Source organism: Laetiporus sulphureus (assembly GCF_001632365.1).
Source record: "Laetiporus sulphureus 93-53 unplaced genomic scaffold LAESUscaffold_42, whole genome shotgun sequence".
In the NCBI taxonomy this organism is placed as follows: Eukaryota; Fungi; Basidiomycota; class Agaricomycetes; order Polyporales; family Laetiporaceae; genus Laetiporus; species Laetiporus sulphureus.
In genome coordinates, this window is record NW_024468551.1 from 112,616 (window position 1) to 132,911 (window position 20,296).

At 51.2% G+C, this 20,296-nt stretch overlaps 7 protein-coding genes across 7 annotated transcripts; 3 read left to right on the top strand and 4 right to left on the bottom strand.

The window, feature by feature from the left end:
- Positions 1 to 410: 410 nt before the first annotated feature.
- Positions 411 to 1,279, top strand: LAESUDRAFT_762153 (uncharacterized protein; the record flags this gene model as incomplete). The annotated part of the gene is made up of 3 exons (XM_040913052.1): positions 411 to 651; positions 841 to 902; positions 965 to 1,279. 3 exons carry the CDS (start codon positions 411 to 413, stop codon positions 1,277 to 1,279), a joined length of 618 nt encoding a protein of 205 aa, XP_040760903.1.
- Positions 1,280 to 1,891: 612 nt separating this feature from the next.
- On the bottom strand, positions 1,892 to 3,939 carry LAESUDRAFT_814817 (uncharacterized protein). The gene is made up of 3 exons (XM_040914628.1): positions 3,405 to 3,939; positions 2,782 to 3,348; positions 1,892 to 2,725 (listed from the first exon to the last, which is right to left on the bottom strand). The coding sequence occupies exons 1-3, from the start codon at positions 3,745 to 3,747 to the stop codon at positions 2,043 to 2,045; spliced, it is 1,593 nt and encodes a 530-aa protein (XP_040760904.1). The 5' UTR covers positions 3,748 to 3,939; the 3' UTR covers positions 1,892 to 2,042.
- Positions 3,940 to 8,097: 4,158 nt separating this feature from the next.
- Positions 8,098 to 8,560, top strand: LAESUDRAFT_814818 (aconitase; the record flags this gene model as incomplete). The annotated part of the gene is made up of 2 exons (XM_040914629.1): positions 8,098 to 8,117; positions 8,176 to 8,560. 2 exons carry the CDS (start codon positions 8,098 to 8,100, stop codon positions 8,558 to 8,560), a joined length of 405 nt encoding a protein of 134 aa, XP_040760905.1.
- A 711-nt stretch (positions 8,561 to 9,271) lies between these two features.
- Positions 9,272 to 11,186, bottom strand: LAESUDRAFT_705002 (uncharacterized protein; the record flags this gene model as incomplete). Its single annotated transcript, XM_040906569.1, has 3 exons — positions 10,622 to 11,186; positions 10,002 to 10,565; positions 9,272 to 9,801 (listed from the first exon to the last, which is right to left on the bottom strand). Exons 1-3 carry the CDS (start codon positions 11,043 to 11,045, stop codon positions 9,272 to 9,274), a joined length of 1,518 nt encoding a protein of 505 aa, XP_040760906.1. The 5' UTR covers positions 11,046 to 11,186.
- Positions 11,187 to 12,146: 960 nt separating this feature from the next.
- On the bottom strand, positions 12,147 to 12,891 carry LAESUDRAFT_716357 (uncharacterized protein; the record flags this gene model as incomplete). The annotated part of the gene is made up of 3 exons (XM_040907245.1): positions 12,147 to 12,285; positions 12,347 to 12,693; positions 12,835 to 12,891. The coding sequence occupies 3 exons, from the start codon at positions 12,889 to 12,891 to the stop codon at positions 12,147 to 12,149; spliced, it is 543 nt and encodes a 180-aa protein (XP_040760907.1).
- A 1,666-nt stretch (positions 12,892 to 14,557) lies between these two features.
- LAESUDRAFT_744706 (uncharacterized protein) lies at positions 14,558 to 18,401 on the top strand. The gene is made up of 4 exons (XM_040911330.1): positions 14,558 to 14,785; positions 14,855 to 14,905; positions 14,962 to 17,306; positions 17,366 to 18,401. Exons 1-4 carry the CDS (start codon positions 14,614 to 14,616, stop codon positions 18,290 to 18,292), a joined length of 3,495 nt encoding a protein of 1,164 aa, XP_040760908.1. The 5' UTR covers positions 14,558 to 14,613; the 3' UTR covers positions 18,293 to 18,401.
- LAESUDRAFT_729408 (uncharacterized protein) lies at positions 18,332 to 19,626 on the bottom strand. The gene is made up of 9 exons (XM_040909627.1): positions 19,511 to 19,626; positions 19,410 to 19,460; positions 19,180 to 19,354; positions 19,060 to 19,111; positions 18,950 to 19,000; positions 18,778 to 18,876; positions 18,664 to 18,714; positions 18,439 to 18,602; positions 18,332 to 18,362 (listed from the first exon to the last, which is right to left on the bottom strand). The coding sequence occupies exons 1-8, from the start codon at positions 19,554 to 19,556 to the stop codon at positions 18,492 to 18,494; spliced, it is 636 nt and encodes a 211-aa protein (XP_040760909.1). The 5' UTR covers positions 19,557 to 19,626; the 3' UTR covers positions 18,332 to 18,362; positions 18,439 to 18,491.
- Positions 19,627 to 20,296: the final 670 nt, after the last annotated feature.

Consider the following 20,296-nt stretch of genomic DNA (forward strand, 5'->3'; position numbering starts at 1 on the left):
TCGTTGCCAAGATCAGCGGCTGGACGACTCCCAAGGTAAGCATTTCATACTCGTGTCTCTGCCATCTGCTGATTCTCGCCCACAGATGACATCCTCAAGGTTGCAGGCACTCTCACTGTCAAGGGCGGTACTGGTGCCATCGTCGAGTACAAGGGTCCTGATGTCGAGTCGCTTTCCTGCACGAGTAAGGCAACGATGCGTGCGGTCCTTGCATCGGTCAGTGGGACAGACGGGACGTCAAGAAGGGTGAGAAGAACTCCAGTGAATACTTGTTGCTTAGACGGCAGTGAAGTTTGTATCAGATTTAGTCCCTGCGTAGTCATCACTTCGTACAACCGTAACTTCACCCGCCGCAACTATGCCAACCCTCTGCCCACGCTTTCGTCGCCTCCCCCGACATTGTGACTGCGATGGCGTTCGCGGGCGACCTTCACTTCAACCCCCTCACAGACACCCTTATTGACTCCGATGGCAAGCCGTTAAAATTCAGCAGCCCCACCGGCAAGGAGCTCCCGCGCAAGGGTTATGATCCCGGATTGGACATTTTCCAGCCTCCTCCGAAGGATCGAGCCAGCGAACAGGTCGCAGTCGACCCGAAGAGCGACCGTCTCCAGATCCTGAAGCCCTTTGCTCCCTGGGATGGTAAGACCGGTAAGCGCCCCTCTGGAGCGTGCGATTGGAGATTAGGCATCGAGCAAGGATGAAGCGACGCATCACATCTCGGCCGATAAACCCTGGCTCAAGTACCGAAGGCTCCCTGAGAACATCTCTCGTGCATATTTCTCTGCCGCTGTTTGGCCCACACCCGTCTGATGTTCTTGTTTGGCTTCCAATGTGCAGAGAACTGTCTGATCAGTGCCATCAATGCTGAGAACGGCGAGGCGGACAAGGTGAAGAACCAGGTCACTGGCGAGTACGGCCCTGTCCCGCAGACGGCCGCGTACTACCGCGACCACGGCATTAGGGGTCATCGTCGGCGATTACAACCACGGTGAAGGCTCCTCGCGTGAGCACGCTGCGCTCGAGCCGCGTTTCCTCGGCGGTCTCGCTATCATCGCTCGCACGTATCCACGAGAAAAACTTGAAGAAGCAGAGTATGCTCGCGTTGGCATTCGCGAACCTGGCCGACTACGACAAGGTGCAGCTCGACGGCCGCCTGTCGATTCACGGCCTCCAGGACTTCCAGCCCGGCAAAAACCTCACGCTCGCGCTTAAGCATAAGGATGGGTCGAAGGATGAGATTCCGCTTGCGCACAGCTTCAACGAGGGACAGAACTAATGGTTCAAGGCGGGCTCAACGCTCAACCTGGTATGTCCATTCCTATCCTCCCGCGGTCCGGTCGATCATCTGCTCACTGGTTTGTTGAAGATGGCCACGCACGCGAAGGCCAAGGTGCGGCAATAGACGCGTGCACTGACGCGGACGCTGGCCTGTCGCCCGTAGAATGGCGGGGTATGGGGTTAGAGCGTGGTGTCGCTGCCGGTGGAAGAAAGAATTATCGCATAGCTGATTAGGTTACTAGTATTGTTGCAAGTGTATCTGAATTCTTTTTCATTATTCTGCTTTGGTTTCGTCTCTGTCCGTCGTATGCAAGCTGTGTATAAAGCTAGAACGAACGAACGCTTACAATAGCCTGCGTGCGGTGGTACTTGTTCCTCTAATATCTGTGAGTTCCTTCGACTGATCTGTATACGCGGCATGAACCCTTGTGTAGGGTGCGTTGAACGAACCGCTCACAAGATAGGACGAGATGTGTCACATCTGCAAGTTGAAATTGGGCTTACCAGCGGTTTGTCTCGCGGGGGGGTGCTCCGCATGCGCTGCTGGTCGTACAAGGAGACATTTATCAAGCCCGGGACTGTCACTCATGGCGTGAAACGAATAGTTTGAGTGCGGATAAATATCAGATTTATGCGGCAAGGAAAAAGCGAGGTATGCAATAGTAGTACATAGACCGAGACAGGTAAGAACGTACTGAGATGGGTGACGGGGGGATACATACGTGGGGCGCAATAAAATATACGGTGGAATGATGTGGTACCTAGAAGTGCGGAATGAGTTCTACCCAAGAGATGGTCTTGTATGCGCCGGGAGGAAGCTCGCGGAGAGTGGTGAATGCGATGGCCAGGAGGATGAGTCGGGAGGGGACGTATAGTAAGGTGGTGATGATAACGAGGATAGTTGAGAACTGTTCCAACGCAATTTTCACTATTTTAGGTAAAGGCACTGATTGAGATATTGCTCCGATACCGGCCATACACACCACAATGACAGGAGAATACGTGATCACAAGCGACAGTACTCGCCAAAGGTATTGCTCAGTGACCGTTGGAAAATGGGAATACCATGCAGTGCAATGGATGAGTCCAAACAGTATAGGCACAACAACTGCACAGGATGTAACGGCTGCGCTTAGTACCGCATCGCTGATTGTGTCATCTAATGAGGAGCCTCCATGCCACCATTGTTCAAAAGTAAGTGGAGCAAAGATAAAGAAGAAGGGGGCCAATATGATGTACAGCACGACCAGTAGCGGCCAAATGACCGCCAAGACCGCACGCGGCAGCCCACGATGAAATGAGTTTTTTTTGTCTCGAATGGCTTTGATATGTGCATGAATGGGCCCACGAATGCGTTCGTATGCTGAGTTCCAGATTAGCCTCAGCGGATGAATCAGGTTCTGTAAGCACGTCCTTTCCTCACGTTGAACGGAGTGGCAATGTCCTAAAAGAACTACATGAGTTCTGCTGTGCAATCGATGATCATCGAATAGTACTCACTTGATGTCTTCGACCCGAGGTGGGAGTGGACGGCAGTAGAGCGCGAATAATTGTCCAGTAGACCAAGCTCGACCTCGTTTGTATTTGTCGGATGATCTGCCTCCTCCACTGTTCTTTGCAGGTTCGGTGCATCCGCCGCATTCGCGATACTGCGGGCCAGAGCATCCATTATGGCCGTAATAGCGTTCGGATTTTTATGAAGGACAATTGATACGTCAATGCAGAATGGCTTCGCAAACCATAACGCATACATGGCAATCGCCATAATTGTGTAACTTGCGGTAAAGATTTCTAGCTCCGTGATAGGGAGGCGTTCGATGGGACGGGCGATGACCTGCAGCGTGAACCAGCAAGTCTGAACGACTGCGGCCATTTTAGACAGCCAGTTTGCTTTGCTTCTGTCTTGGATTTCCTCCTTCGATATATGTGGGAAGTTTATTTCGTTGTTTTCGATGAGGCAGATTAATTTATAGTAGTCGAGCTGCTTTGTGCTGTGTTCCGACGGGTCGCATAACGCAAACCCTCCCATCAGAACAAAGAAGCCATGAGTAGTCGTCCAGCCATGCTCTGAGATGTCTCAACGTCAGCCTAAAGGAAGTGAAACTGAAGGGACTGCATATAACCTTTGAACACATTCATCCGAGCTATACTACGAGCGTTCAAATATTGGAACGTCGCTGTGAAAATGTATATCTCCGGTGCAATGATGGCGCTAATGGTAAACCACATGCGGCGAAACGTCTGCCACCAGGGATCCTCTCCGTACGGCGGAATGTCGGGGTGAACAGCAGTCCAGACGCATGCAATGATGGTGGCGAAGCAACTGGACACGATGCTCAGGAGCGTTCGACAGTCGCTGAGTTTATCGCAGGATGGGGAGATGTCCTCGACTGACTGAACGTCGGAGATGGGTGCGGCGACTGAGCGCTGACTGAAGTAATAAACGAACACGAGAGCGAGGAGCATGATGTGGAGCGTCAAATGACTTCTCGAGATGTGATGAATTATAAGGCTGACAAGGACAAGCAGCGCGACCGAGCCCCATTATTGAAGGCGATGGCGCAAGAGCCCATGTGATGCTGATCGGACGTCTTCACTGCGATGCTCGACTGGGAACGTACCTGATACGGGTATCTCGTGACAATGCCATGCCCTGCAATGCCATGCCATGGGGACGGCAGCTCCGGAAATGGAGGATCCTGTTTAAGAGCCCGCAGAGACATTTTGGCATGCGTAATCTGACAGCTGACATTCTGCGGCGGTGTAGTCGTCTGCGTTCTAGCTCAAAGAGCGGCGCCGAAGCTGAGAGACCTATGCCACATTTGCACAAATATGGGTGACGCTCAGGGCTTGCGCACGTAAACGAATGCTCTCGAGGCCGTTCAAGCCTCTCCGGACCCTTGGCCAATGCAGTGCCGCCCCAGTTCCCATGCGCTCGCCACTCTGGTCCGCTAGTCCGTGCTCTCCGCCGCTATTGATAATCTCCAACCAGAGTTCTCCGCTTAGCGCGGCCGTCGACCTCAGCACCCTTCTCCCCCGCTTCCATTGCAGACTCACCTGATGCGGCGGCCTCTTCGAACCGCTTGTCAAAGCATGGCTCGTTCCATGAGCGCGGATGCGGATAACGTGTCCAACAAATTAGATCAGAGATGTCTGCGCAGCCCTCAATCAATATAGGATATGCATCATTGCAATGGCGGCTGTGCATCTGTAGATAGGCGCGGTGAGGCAAGAACAGCAATGGAGACAAAGAATCAGCTCACAGGACATATCAGAAACCACAGTTCTGGATGTCCGTAGTCTAAGAATTCCCGAACAGCGGAGACGCGCATCAGTAGAGATCCGGCCTATGGAACCACACAGACTAACCTTATCTGACTTCCGTTCCATAGGCATCTCATTCTCGCAGGGACCATTATGTACACATCGTTATACGTATCATCGGGCGGCTCGGCATTGCAGCGATCGTTCTCGGATGCGAGGAGGAGTCAGATGATCAGGAGCAAGAAGCGGGCAGGCGAGGTAGCAGAGGGCGATAATTGTCCACGAAACGTGGTTCCTGAAACCGCTGCACCGGCCACAATAAGCGCCAGTGGGATGGTGATGAACGCTAGTCGAAGGGTGGTTAGGTCACCGTGGCCTGCACTGCTCTTGCCACATGAACAGTCCCAGAACACTGCCAAGGCAGTAGGCGATGAGCATGATGGAGTTCACAGTAGTTCGCTTGGCGTGTCCTGTCGTGACATTCGACAGCCGAGATAGCGAGAGCACGAACGCCGTCGTGTCAATGCCTATCCTCAGCGTGAATAAGCAGAGATTACGTACACGGAATGCCGCGCCGCAGACACGTACCGGTCAGCCACTGCGCGCACAGCAGCCCAGTCCAGTTGGTCCACGCAGCATCTTGACGAGGAGCACGCCGACGAGGTTCGAATGAAGCATGCTGCGCCGATTTACGCGCGCGCCTCTTCTCGTCACACGGCGAGCCACACACCCGTCCAGTTAGTGGCGATTTCGCTGATGCCATCAACACAGCCGAGGAGCATCACCTGCAGGTAGGTGAAGCCGAATGAATCTACAATCATTTGCTCCTGGTTCGTGAGGTGATTCGGGACGTTATGAGTGCGAAGAAGAGGGCGAAGAACCACGTCTTGGGGTCGTGCAGCGCCTTATGGACTCCGTGTGAGAAGGCGGACTAATCATGGAGTCTCTCGAGGAACGCGGAAGCGCACACGGTTTCCACCTTGAAATGCTTGTTCTCCATGTCGGTCTGGTTCTTTCTATGTTTTCAGCAACGGACTAGTATAGATGAAAAAAATGTACCTCCATGCGTTGCATGGCTACCACACGTCCATCGTTGGTCAAGAATTGCATTGGTAGGAGAATCGGCGTAAAAGAGCCTTTAGAAGCACTAACCCGAAGCTTCGAATGGAAATCCGTCTTATCAATGCACCAATAGACTATGGCAGTGACGGATATCGTAATGCCGGTGATTGCCACAAGCCTAGAGCATGAGATGAGGCTGTTAATATAGGTGGCGCGAAGACTTGGGAATTCTGACCATTGTCACGGTTCATAGCCTTCAGTCCTGATCGAAGCTGATGAAACCAGACATAATCTACGCCAATTTCACGGAGTCGTGAGACGGCCAGGATTTATACTCTGTTGCTTTATTCATCGGTCCCATTCATCAAGCCCGAAAAGAGGTGAGCGACAAGTCAATGACCAAAGAGAAATCGCAATCACCAATATCCCACTCGCTATGTCTGCCCGTTACGAGTATAAAAGAGAGAGCTGACGATCATGAAGCTTGCGGTGATATATCCGTCAAATACGCCGAGTATGAAGCGAGCAATGGGTAATTGAGCAAAGCTATTGCACGAGGCATGCGAGGTCGAGGCAGCGCCCCATATGAAGATCCTTGCGTGGTAGCTGGAAGCTGATGAGAGCACTTACCTCATCCATTTTCTTACTGGAAAGCGTTTCAGTGCCATATTCTGAGGATACTCAAATATGAGGCAGCTAACGTAGAGGACTATTGCGAGCCTGTACGATCATAAGCATGTGGACTGGTACACGCAGACGATCCCATATCTCACCAGTTGTACCTGGCAAAAAAGGCTCTTCAGCAGCAACACGCCGAACTATTGGACAGCGCACTCGTTTGTGGTCAAGTGCGTCGCTTCTCTGTCAAAGGGATAGCTACAAAACGAAAGATCCTGAAAATGGTATGGAATTTAGTGACCAAGCTAATACCAAGGACTCCGACTGCAGCACTTCCGAGCGTGGTTTAGTTCAATGAGGTGTATCCAGTACAATGCTACATTCAGTCCACATTAGTTGAGTACATATCAAGCGCACGCTGTGTCTCCGAAGGCCAATGCTTCGTATCATGCAGGAGAGATAAGACAGACGTACTACGATGAAAGGCGGAATGTGCCAATCAATCTTCTCTCGCACTCGATCGTCCTCTATAGGGTCCAGTGTATGCGTGTTTCCGGAAATGATCTGGCCGCAATATCTAATACTTTGCTTGATACAGAGATGTGCCTAACTTTGAACTCATCTTCGCCGCCTGTCACTCCATTGGGTCTTAATTCTTGTAGCGGGACGTAGTACGAGCGCTCCCATAATGGGTACCGACCCGCTATGTGTGCAAACAAACTTCTAGCACGTAATGTCTTGTTTTATAACAGTTAAAGGCGTCATATTACAAGAGCTCATTGCAAGAGGGTAGAGATGTGGAAGGCTGCTTCGCGACTGCGCCACAGGCGCGTGAGGCAGCCTCACGTGACGAACTTTGCTCGTCCTGAAGTTTAAACTTCAAACCAAGCTGCCGCTTCGCGGTATATGTCCTGTCACCGACTCTGCTTTCGGACCATCGGTTCCTGCACGAACGAGGACATGACCCACGCCGCGTCGATCGCTCGCGAGGCTGCAGATCACGGCTTGAGCACAAACTGGATCCGAGCAGTGTTCGCACGACCATCGACCGTGACGCCCAGATTGCGACGTTCGAGGAGATTGATGGTCTCATTCTCGCTCATTCATGCGGTCCTTGCAGTGGTGAATGGGACAGGCGGACGTCAAGAAAGGCGAGAAGAATTCCAGTAAGTATCTGTTGCTTACACGCTAATGAAATTGGTGTCCGGTGTTGTGAGTATAAGGAACGAATGTTTTCCTGTACGAAGGCTGATTCATGAGCTCAGTCTCCGCCTAGTGATTCCTTCAGCAACCGTAACTTCACCGCATCCCGCTAACAACTGCAGTACCCACGCCTTCCTCGCCTCTCCCGACATCGTGACTGCGTTCGCATTCGCGGGTGAGCTCCGCTTCAACCCCCTCAGACACCCTTACCGGCTCAAATGGTAAGACATTCAGGTTGAGCGACCCGACCGGCAAGGAGCTCTCGCCCAAGGGCTACGAGCCCAGGCAGAACACCTTCCAGCCTCCTTCAAGGACCGTGCCAGCGTACAGGTCGCAGTTGACCGGACGAGCGACCGTCTCTAGATGTCGAGGGTCTCCCCGTTCTCATCAATGCCAAGGGCAAGCGCAGTGAGTACCCTCCTTGAGCATGTGATTTGGAGATTAGGCATTGAGGAAGGATGTAGCGACGGATCACACCTCGCCTGTTGGGCCCTGGCACAAGTACCGAAGACTCTTTGAGAACATCTCTCGTGCGTATTTCTCTGCCGCCGTCGGCACACGCCCGTCTGATGTCGTTGTTTGCGTTCTGCACAGAGAACTGTCTGATCGGTGCCATCAACGCTGAGAACGTCGATGCGAGCAACATAAAGAACTAGGTCACTGGCGAGTATGGCGGTGTCCCGCAGACGGTGCGTACTACCACAATCACTGGATCAAGTGAATTGTCGTCGGCGATTACAACTACAGTGAAGGCTCCTCTCGTGAGCACACTACACTCGAGCCACGCTTCCTCTACGATCTCGTTATCATCATGCGGTCGTTCGCCCGTATACATGAGGCAAAATTGAAGAAGCACGGCATGTTCGCGTTGACGTTCACGAGCCCGGCCGACTACGACGCCGTGCGGCCCGATGACCGTGTGTCGATTCTTGGTTTGCAGGAGTTCCAGCCTGGCAAGAATTTGCCGCTTGCGCTTAAGCATATGGATGGCTCGAAGGATGAGATTTCGCTTGCGCATAGCTTTAATGAGAGTCAGATTGAGTGGTTGAAGGCGGGCTTTACGCTCAACCTGGTATGTCCATTCGTATCCTTCCGCGGTCCGGTCGATCGTCTGCTCACCGCTTTCTTGTGAATGGCCGCGCATGCGGAGGCCAAGACGCAGCAACAGATGCGTAAACAGATGCGGCCACTAGCCTGTCGCCCGCAGAACGGTAGGGGTAAGGAGTTAGAGCGTGCTGTCGCTGGAAGAAAGGATTATCGCATCGCCGATGAAGTTACTCGTATTGCTGCAATTCTTTTCCATTATTCTACTTTGTTTTCGTCTCTTTGTCTGTCATATGCAAGCTCCGTATAAAGTAGAACGAATGAACGTTTGCATTAACAGCCTCTCGTCGTTGAGATTGGGCGTGTGGTGGTACCGTCTCCTTGAATATCTGTGAATCCTTCGACTGATCTGTTCACCGTCGAACGAGCCCTTCGTAGGGTGCGTTAAGCGAACCGTTCACAAGATAGGACGAGATATCTCACATCTGCAGGTTGAAATTGCACCTACCAGCAGTTTGTGTCGTGAAGGGCGCTTCGAATGCGCTGTAGCGGATGAGCAGGCTTGACCATGACGACTCCCTGCTGGCCGTACAAGGAGACAATTTCAGACCCGGAACCGTCACTCAGCATACCAGAATGACTAGCTTGAGCGCGGATAAATATCAGGTTTATGCGGGCAAGGGAAAAGCGAGGTATGCAATAGTAGTACATAGGCCGAGACAGGTAGGAACGTATGAAGATCGTGACGGGGGATGCATATGTGGGGCGAAATAAAATATGCGGTGAAATGATGTGGTACCTAGAAGTGCGGAATGAGTTCTACCCAAGAGATGGCTTCATATACACCGGGAGGAAGCTTTCGGAGAGTGGTGAATGCGATGACGAGGAGGGTGAGTCGGGAGACAACGTATAGTATGGCGACGATGGAAGTGAAGATGGATTTTAGTGCATGCTTCACTATTTGAGGTAGAGAAGAAGAATTTGAAGATGTCACACCGATGGCGATCAAAGGCGCCTCAGGGATAGGAGAACAAGTGATCACAAGCGACAGTACTCGCCAAAGGTATTGCTCCACGACCGTTGGAAATTCTAATGACCATGCAGTGCAATGGATGAGTCCGAAAAGTATAGGCGTCACAAGCGTAGACGCATACGATACAAGGGCTATGATTGTTTTGAAGCTGTCCTTAGGCTCGTTTGAAACCCCGGGGAAATGCCACCATTGTTGATGACCAGCTTGACCGAATATCAAAGCAATAGGGGCCAATATAATGCTTGTGACCGCCCATACCGCATACTGCAGCCCACGATAGAACGCGTTTCTTACGTCTCGAATATCCTCAACCTGTATAGGATTAAAGTCGCGAATGAATTTGGGCATGGATTCGTATCCTGCGTCCCAGACTAGTTTCAGTGGATGAAGTAGCTCTTGTAAGAACGTTCTTTCCTTGACCTGGACGGAGTGGCAATGTCCTAAGAGACCTGTTTAAGCTCTGCTGTACAGTTGAAAATGAGGAGAGAGTGCTCACCTGATGTCCTTGGCCCTGGGTTAGACTGGACGTCAGTAGAGCGCGAATGACTGTCCAGTAGGCCAAGCTCGACCTCGTTTGTATTCGTCGGCCAATCTGCCTCTTCCACTATTCTGTTCAGATTCGGTGCATCCGCCGCAATCGCGATACTGCTCAGGGTATCCGACGTGACCGTGATAGCCTTCGGCTGTTCATGAAGGACGATTGGTACGTCAATGCAGAACGGCTTCTTGAACCATAATGCATACATGGCAATCGCCATGACTGTGAAACCGGCCGTAAAAATTTCTAGCTCCGTAATGGGGAGACGTTCGATGAAACGGGCAAGGACCTGCAGCGCAAACCAGCAAGTCTGAACGACTGCGGCCGTTTTAGACAGCCAGTTTGCTTTGCTTCTGTCTTGGATTTCCTCCTCCGATACATACGGGAACTCTATTTCGTTTTTGTTGATGAGGTTTATAACTTCTTTGGCGTGCAGCTGCTTTGTGCTGTGTTCCGAGGGATTGCATAGCGCAAAGCCTCCCATCAGAACAAAGAAGCCATGAGTAGTCGTCCAGCCATGCTCTGAGATGTTTCAACGTCAGCCTAAGGAAAGTTGACCTGAAGGGGCTGCACATGACCTTTGAACACATCCATTCGAGCTATTTCACGAGCGCTGAGATATTGCATCGTCGCTATGAGAATGTATACCTCCGGTGCAATGATGCCACTTATGGTGAACAGCATGCGGCGAAACCTCTGCCACCAGGGGTCCTCTCCGTACGGTGGAATGTCGGGGTGAACAGCAGTCCAGACGCATGCGACGATGGTGGCGATGCAACTGGATATGATGCTCAGGAGCGTTCGACAGTCGCCGAGTTTATCGCAAGATGGGGAGATGTCCTCAACTAACCGAACGTCGGCAATGGGTGCGGCGACTGAGCGCTGACTGAAGTAGTAAACGAACACGAGAGCGAGGAGCATGATGTGGAGCGTCAAATGGCTTTTCGAGATGTCATGGATTATAAGCTGACAAGGACAAGCAGCGCGACCGAACCCTATCATTGAAGGCGATGGCGCAAGAGCCCAGTTGACGCTGATCGGACGTTATAACTGCGATGCTCGACCTGGAACGTACCTGATGCGGGTATCTCATGACAATGCCATGCCATGGTGCACAGCAGCTGCGGAAGAGGAGGATACTGTGTAAGAGCCCACAGAGACGTTCGGGAATGTGGAATACAACAGCTAACATCCTGTGGCGGTGTGGTCGTCTGCGTTCTAGCTCAAAGAGCGGCGCCGAAGCTGAGAGAACCATACCACGTTTGCACAACTACGGGAGACGCTCAGGCCTTGCGCGCGTGAACGGACCTTCTGGAGGCTGTTCGAGACTCTCGGGCTCCTTAGCACATCCTGTGCCATCCCAGTTCCCATGTGATCACCACTCTGGTCCGCTAGTCCGCATTCTCCGCCCCTGTTGGCAAAATGGCGACCCCATCTCCAACCAAAGTTTCCGCTTAGCTCGGCCATCGATCTCAGCACCCTTCTCACCCGCTTCCATTGCAAACTCACCTGATGCGGCAGCCTCTTCGAGCCGCTTGCCAAAGCATGGCTCGTTTCATGAGCGCGGATGCGAATAACGTGTCCAATAAATTAGATCAAAGATGTCTGCGCAGTCCTCTATCAATATACGATATACATCATTGCAATGGTGGCTGTACATCTGTAAATATGCGCGGTGAGGCAAGAACAGCATTGGAAACAAAGAATCAGCTCACAGGACATATCAGAGACCACAGTTCTGGATGTCCATAGTCTAAGAATTCCCGAACAGCGGAGACGCGCATCAGTAGAGATCCGGCCTATGGAACCACACAGACTAACCTTATCTGACTTCCACTCCATAGGCATCCCATTCTCGCAGGGACCATTATGTACACATCGTTATACGTATCATCGGGCGGCTCGGCATTGCATCGATCGTTCTCGGATGCGAGGCGGAGTCAGATGATCAGGAGCAAGAAGCGGGCAGGCGAGGTTGCAGAGGGCGATAATCGTCCATGAAACGTGGTTCCTGAAACCGCTGCACCGGCCACAATAAGCGCCAATGGGATGGTGATGAACGTTAGTCGAAGGGTGGCTAGGTCACCGTGGCTCGCACTTCTCTTACAACGTGGACAGTCCTAGGGTATTGCCAAGCAGTAGGCGATGAGCATGACGGCATTCACAGTAGTTCGCTTCGCGTGTCTTGGCGTGACGTTCGACAGCCAAGATAGCGAGAGCACGAACGCCGTCGAGCCAACGCCTGTCCTCACCGTGAATAAGTGCAGATAACACACACCGAACGCCACGCCACAGACACGTACCGGTCAGCTACTGCGCGCACAGCGGTCCAATTCGGTTGTTCCGCGGCAACACGTCGACGAGGAGCACGCCAACGAGATTCGGAATTAAATCTCCCACGGAGACGCACGCGCATGCGTCTTCCAGTCGCACGCGAGCGCACGCCCTCCAGATAGTGGCGATTGCAATGATGCCGTCGACACAGCCGAGGTGCGTCTTTTGCAGATGTATGAAACTCAGAGACGCCGCCATCATTCTGCTTTTGGGTCGTGAGGCTGTTCAATGGAACATTGTCGAGTGCGAGAGAGACGGCGAAAAACCATGTCTTGCGGTCATGAAGCGCCCCGTGGACTCTATGTGAGAAGGCGGACTACGCATGTGCATGAAAACTCTCGAGTGACTGAAGAGCATTCTGTTTGCCCTTGGAATGCTAGTTCTCCACGGCAGTCTGGTTCTCCTATGGGTCCGGCGATTCATGTCACCGGACTAGTATAGATCAAAAAATACATACCTTCAGGCGTTGTACAGCCGCCACACGTTCTTCGATAGTCCAGTTCCATGCATTCATGGGAGATTTGAGGGACTAAAGAAGCCTTGAGTGTAACTAGCTGAGGATTACGGCGGTGACGAATGTCATACATACTACGGTTGGCACCCATTCTGCTTCGCAAATCATGAATAATAATTTGACTTCCGGGTAGAACCACTTCAGATCTTAAGCATAGGTGCGCAAACACCTCAGCTGACCTGATGATTGAAAAGATCACCGACAAGTACGGAGGACTGCCCAAACGGAAGGGATGTACTAATGCAAAAAATCTTGTCACCATCAGTCACATCTTGCGGTCAAACTCCGACGACGGCTTGTGTCGGCACGCTCGGCAAATTGCTTTATTAGGCAGGTGTGATGCAGGCTACTTACCGACGCATACATTATCGAAAGGACCCGGGCAACTCCCATATAGGAGTGTCGCAAAATAGCATATTTGAGGGGCCCCAAATCGCGATTTCCTTGTCACGGATTGCATATTTCAGACCTCGGAGGCCCCCAAAACTCCCAAAAGACCTTATCCTTATCGCAACTTAGCATATTTTGGGGCCCGATGGGTGTCGGAGATTCCGGTTTAGGCATGTCTGGGTGGTTAAACACTAGTATTATTGATGTGACAAGCCATTGATGCGACAAGGTCACCATGTAGCCACATATTGACATAAAAATAAATGATTTCCTGACCGAATAGCCATCATAGTATGTACATGCGCACGTTGTGCTGCTTGCGTAGCTCTCCTTGAACTCATGGAGCTGGATTGTCACATCCGGAAGATACGGAATCTGCAGTTTGCGCATTAAGATCTTCTCGTTCTGATCCCAAATGAATAACAAGAATACCTGCAACATTGAACGTGTTTGCGGCTTTTCTTCGAGATGTCACCTTTCGTGACAACAGCATTGATGAACATCAGCTTGATACGCACTCCACGTAGCCTCTTTATTATCACAACATCATTATGTGAGAGTAGTGGGCTGTCTCGCCTCACATAATGATGTAGTGAGTAGCGGACCATCTCCGAGTCGCAAACAAATCCGTATTTTTCTGATTCTGACATAGGACGTGACGTATCGTTACAAAACGTGACATAGTCACGGGTCTTGTCGCACTTTGCATACTGGAGGCCCGAAACTTTGCATATTTCAGACTCGTTTCGAAAGATTTTTGCGACACTCCTATATGGGAGTTGCCCGGGTCCTTATCGAATCAGTGGTCGACCATGAGGGTGCATTCCTAAAATCTGTGGCTCGACATACAAATCACAACTGAGCTGTTCCGAACCGTATTGAGACATCATTTCAGACGACGTTAAGAACATGACGCGTTAATAACGACGAGCACGCAACTCGTTGGCGAATTGGTGGTCGATGATAGAAGCCTCGCTGTTGGGTGCTTGTCGGAAAATGCATAATCCCCAGCTTGATCTCAAAAGGCTTTAATCAGAATTTCAACGCTCGCTGGGCACTTCAGAATGCACCACAGTGCTCAAATACTATCGCAATGCATCTGCGTTAATGTTTTCTGAATCTCAATAAGACCGAAAAGCTCATGCAATGCGGCGACCGATGCGACCAGTAAATTCAAGCAGTAAATGCAGCGCCAGGGCGACGTAGCGCCAACATGTGACACCGGCCGCAAAGCGGCGGTAGCGTGCTGCAAGCGCCAAATTTTTGACTGGCAACAGTTCCTCCAAGTTGTCAGACAGTCACATCTTGCTCCACCTTGTCCAGTTCTCAATCATGGCTCACCCTCTCGTGTGGCCTGGAAGATACTACTTCTATCCCATTGGAAATACACCCTCTGTCTGTCTTACGAGAGATATGCCTCCTGAAGAGGATGCTCATATTCTGCTTCTTGGATGCGGCGATCCGCGCAATGTACTGTACACGGTCTATAACGAGCCGTCAAACAGTGAGATCCTTTCGTTATTGCTATGCACAGTATCATTGTCATATGTAATATTCCACTTCTCTCACGCAGGCATCAGAGCTCTCGACTTTACGTGCTGTGACATCGAACCAGCGATTCTTGGCAAGCCTCCTTTACTCTCAACTAGAAATCCACGTTGCTTACTGACGATACGATAGCGCGCAATGTCCTATTGCTCACAATGATTGCCGATAAGGAGCTCCCTCAAACTGTCATATGGGACACCTTCTTCCACTTCCACCTCGACAAAAACTCATTGTCAGCACTGACTGTGCAGTGCCAAAAGCTCATCGAGCTTTCTGCCACTCTCCGCGAATGGAATGAGTCCGCATATGGACAATTCGTTCGGATGTCTACGGAGTACACATTGGTGGAACTACGGCGCCATTGGTCTCTTTACGTCGACATGCAACACCTGCCGCGTCCCAAACTCGACGAGTTACGCGAGGGGTTCCGGAAGATGTCGAAGTCTACCTTGGATAAGTTTAGTGTCAATGCCAGCTCCGCGCGCTCTGCTGGTCCGCTCATGTTGGCGGCAGTGGAGACCTCTTCGGATCTGTTCAGGCAATTCTGGAAGACTGGTGTTACCTACACCGATCCGAAAAAGATCTCAGCTGCAACGTCGCTCAATCCCACATTCTTCCATTCCCTCGCAGGTCAGAACTGTTCCATCCATTACGGCATTGACCCGATGGTTCCTTTCCACCTCGCCGAAGTCTATGGGAATACCAGACGCAAGCCGTCCGCTGCGGACGTTGTGAAGGCTGCGAAAGCCGAGTTCGAGAAATGGTGCTCGGCTTTTGCAGCGCTCCTGTCCCCTACGTCTAGCAAAAGGGTGGTTGTCCGCATGATCTGCGGAGATTGCATGGCTATATGTCAGGCGCTCAGGACGTTCGCGTTCACCGAATCTCTGAGCCCTAATATCCCTGTTGCGCAATGGAAGGCACAGGTCATTCATCTCGAAAAAGAGGAGTACATCTCGAAGCGCGCACCGGCGTTGTTCAACGTCATCGACACATCCAATCTTATCGATCATATTGGTCTTTTGAACATCCTCATCGCTGCAGTACCTATCCTATCGCCATCAACGCCTTCTAGCGTTCTCTACACGGAATCTCTGCTGTTCCGAGGGGAGGACGCTACGAAAGAGTTCATGGAGTTGCTTTACGCAGACCTCACGGCAATTGGCCTCTTATTCGGAGTATGCCCCATCGATTACCTATCAGGATTCACGTCGCGATCGAATTCGCATGAATTGATGCTACATATGGCGACCAAGAGAAAGTCGAATCAGTTCCATCAAGTGACAACATGGAAAGCTCCGGTCTCCGGTGACGCACTTTTGGCTCGTTCTGGAAGGCATGCGGCATCTCCGTCCTGTGACTCGTTGCAATTGGGAACATTCCTTTATGACATGTACCATGAAATATTTCAGCAGGAGGACGCCATGAATTTCTGGCGCTTGAACCAAGGAAATTTGACGAGGGCCTTTGCTTCCTCCAATATTCTTCACTACTCTCGGGAGAGCTTCGTTCTACTTCTGAAGCTCGTTAGGGATCGACTTAGAATCCCAGAGGAGAATTGGTTGGAGGTCATGGATCGCTTCTTCGACCTTCAGGATGCCGATCAAAGTGCTCCCATGGACCGCAATAACATGCAGGAGTTTTGCGCTCAGCTGCATCGCCATAGTGTGTACACAGCGCCGCACATGAAGCCGACACCGCCTAAGACCGGCATTTTCTCCTCTTGGGACTCTGTGCCCACGCTTGTGCGCATCATCCTCATTGTTCCACGCGAAAAGCTGTCGATACTTGAAGAGTCCGCAGAACAGATTGGCACGCCTATCTTAAATTGCGACATCAGAGGGAAATGGTCGCACAACATCTATTCCTCCGTTCACGTCGCATACGGGACAGTAATCAGGATGGGGACAGGTTCCGGTACCTGGGCCGTATTTACGGAGGATAGCGCTGGGGCTCGTGGATCTTCGTCCCTTGTGGCATCTTTCACTATGTCGAGCTGTCTTCTCACCGACATCGAACCTATGGAGAATTTTCTAATCCGCCTTTCGGTTCGGAGCACGCCCGCTTCCGCCGTGTTGGTTTCGAAACTTGGCTTGGAACTTACCCTCTTCCATGCTAGGCTCATGGACCAATCTGCAGTGATCGTGCTGCCTGAACGGCCATTGCCTACCCGTGCGTTATTGCATCGCGAGCCCGCGGATGACTCCCATCTACAAGTTCAAATCGGACCGTGTACAAACCTTCAAGTGACATTTGACGAGCAATGCGAGCTTGTGACATCCCTGACATCCAGGATCTCCGTCGACGATGAGGAAGTTCGGAAAAGTTTCAAAAATGGCGCCACACCGTCCATTATCCAGCTTTCGCCTTGCACTATGCGCCTAGGGATAGGCAAGGGTATTCAAGATGTCGCGTTCCCGTTTCCAGTTATAGGAAGCCAGAATAAGCTGCGCTTGGCTAGGACATCTATGTATGTGGAAGTGAGTCATGCAACCCGTGCTGATATAATGGTACAAGTCTCACGCTGTAGCGATTGCAGGTTGTCGTCCCTCCATATAGCCCATTGAAACCCGATGGCATGAAACTGAATCCATGGCCGGTCACTGTTAGCAGAGGCATTCTTGGTCTTTACAGTATTCATCGTCTAAATCTGGCCCGGATGCCCGTTCTCGATATCAAGGCCTTCAAGCTAGATCAATGGCTTAACTCACACCTCGGATCCCAGATGTCCTCTCGAGAACGTTCTCTTCGAAAGAAGCACGAGGAGGACACCTTGATGTACATCAAAGATTCCCTTCATTCCATCTTCGTTCGCTCAGCTGGAATACAGGGAGGCCCTGCCGGCAGACTGTTTGCACTGCGCGACAACGCAACAAACAATTGCGACACTGTTCTTTTCGTCAGCGATCTACGATATGACCTTCACTGCCATACCGTCATCTGCGATGCGTTCGTTCTACCGCTCACACACGACTTGCTGTTCACGATTGAAAAATCGTTCGCGAAGCTGGTTCACGAAGGACAGATGAACAACATTACTGTGTACGGCAATGAGATGGCCGCCTGGAAGCAGCTGTTGCCCGTGCTCGTTGAACGATGCAGGTTGTCTTGGACACATGGCACCAATTGTGAGTATAAATCCGAGGGGAGAATACCACGGTGCGAAGACATGGAGAAGAATCCTCTGTGCACTTGCGGACAGGGCCAAGACACGGAGCCCATGAAACGGAACAAGTTGTGGAGCCCAGTGGCTCCTTACGTCACGCGGGTCGCGCTGTCGCCTCTCTTCGTGGTATCCTATTTGGAAACTATTGGACGAGATCCTGCAGCACATAAATGTTTCGTCTGTCGTGGAAAGGGCAAGCCAAAACTGTTGGCGTGCACGGGATGCCTGAAAGTTCGATATTGTTCACGGGATTGTCAGAAGAAGCACTGGAAGGTGCATAAACTGCAATGTAAGCGGTAACTGACTCTCAGCAGACTGACGTTGTGCAGCCGTTCTTGTGATAAATGCTCTCGGGACGATATATTTTGTGTCTCGTGACATATAAATTCATGAAACATTGATGTGGAATTGAGCGCAAAAGACCGCTATGTGAGAATCGCTGCCAGGCTTTTCCATGGTCATACTATTGTCTAAGGATGAAGGGAGTCGAATATGCCTATCAGAGAGTGTTGGCGTCCCTTGCAAAAATCCAGGCGTCCCACGGCATCCACTGCGACGGCATTAATTCGTATCCCTTGAGTTCAAATCCCAATTTCTGGTATATAGTGACCTAGAAAAAGCTCGATAAGATGCAGGAGACAACGTATAAAGGTGTCGGATCAAATGCGTACATTGCGCTCGGCAGTTGTCGCAAGAGCCATCGTCGCGCCGAGCGTTTTTGCCTATGCGTGCCAAATCGGTACAGCGATCATCAACGGAGCTGCTCATAACAGTGAAGAACATGCCTTCTCGAATGCGACCTCAAACATGGCCCTCGCGACACCCTTTCCTTGGTATTGTGCCTTGACGAATGCGAAGCTGCACCAGTAGGTGTTCAACTCCGTCTGTATCAGAATGTCACAACGATGGCTGTCAGATCAGATTCAGGAATGTGATAATCCGTCGCTGCAAACTGACTGATTCTATCCCAGTCTTGCTGTCGATCATTTTGGGGAAATCTTTTGCCATCTAATGTGAATGGCGATAAGCGCTTAGAATCATGCGACATGGACGGTCGAATAGCTCACCGTCTCAGCAAAGTATGTTTTCCCTTCCTCAGTCAAGGTAGCCCATCTCAAGCTGCTCCTTTCCACTGAACATTCGCTTACGTTAACATACCGGAAGCACAGAGAAGACAAGATACAAACGTATCATATAGGTTTCTGCCAGGTGGAAGCCATAGCGTGAAACCAGCGAGCTTTCCACTTTCATCAGTGGCAGTATACATGTCTCCGACGACCAAAGCGATGGGTTTGATCATGGCACGTGCCATACTCGAAATGAGACTACGATCGCCCACAACCAAGGAGACTGCGAGAGGATCTACAAGTCCAGGTCATCTTATTGGACGAGCTCATGCAAAAACTGGGATTCTCGCCTTCGGGCATGAGATCAGAGAAGACCTTGACGGCCTCTTCTACAAGATCCTCTGCTTCAAAGTTAGTATGCCGCCGAATGGGCTGATGTCATTGAGCATACCTGTAGGCTCGGACACATATTGAACAGTGATATTGGACGGTGACATACTCTCTGAGCTCCACGTACACGGCAATTGCTCAAATGGATGAGGGAAGCAGTCTCGCTCCTGACAGAGTTAAGTCGAGGTGCGCTGATGATCACTCTAGGAGTAAACACGGCTCTTATATTGCCGCATCCCAAGCCTGTGCAGTGCATGAGCCCCAGACCGGAATGGCTAGTACGCCGCATCGGATTTCCTTGATGACGATGAAACAGCGGAGTACGGGGCTACTGGCTGTCGGATGGATGAACATGTAGCTTCATTGTTCAAGCGCAGGATCGCGCACAAAGATCGACGGCGGTGGACCTACCTGGACCCAGTGACTCGTCGGAAGGCACATTCGGGTTCGCTGTTCGCGGCGAAGGCTCTGCATTTAAGGTTTCACGACGCGTCTCCCCTCCTGACATTGATGGCAGATTTGCATATATGTGCTTTTCATGTTATCGATCGCGCGGATCAACAGCGCTTGTCAGAAACTATCGATGTGGCACTCTAAGCTCAAGTCCTCATCATGCAACACATCCGATTTCGGTGGGATGGTGGCCGCGAATTATTGCCTAATGCCTCGCAAGTACAACAGTTGACCGGGCTATGCATTGGGTGTGTAAGGACAGACTGTGCGTCCTAGCAACCCATTATGTTTCTTCCACCCATTGGAGTCATGGCCACACACCTAAGCCAACACATCAGACATCCACACTTAACCACCAATATGCGCTGTTCGCGCCATCACTGTGTCCTGCTAA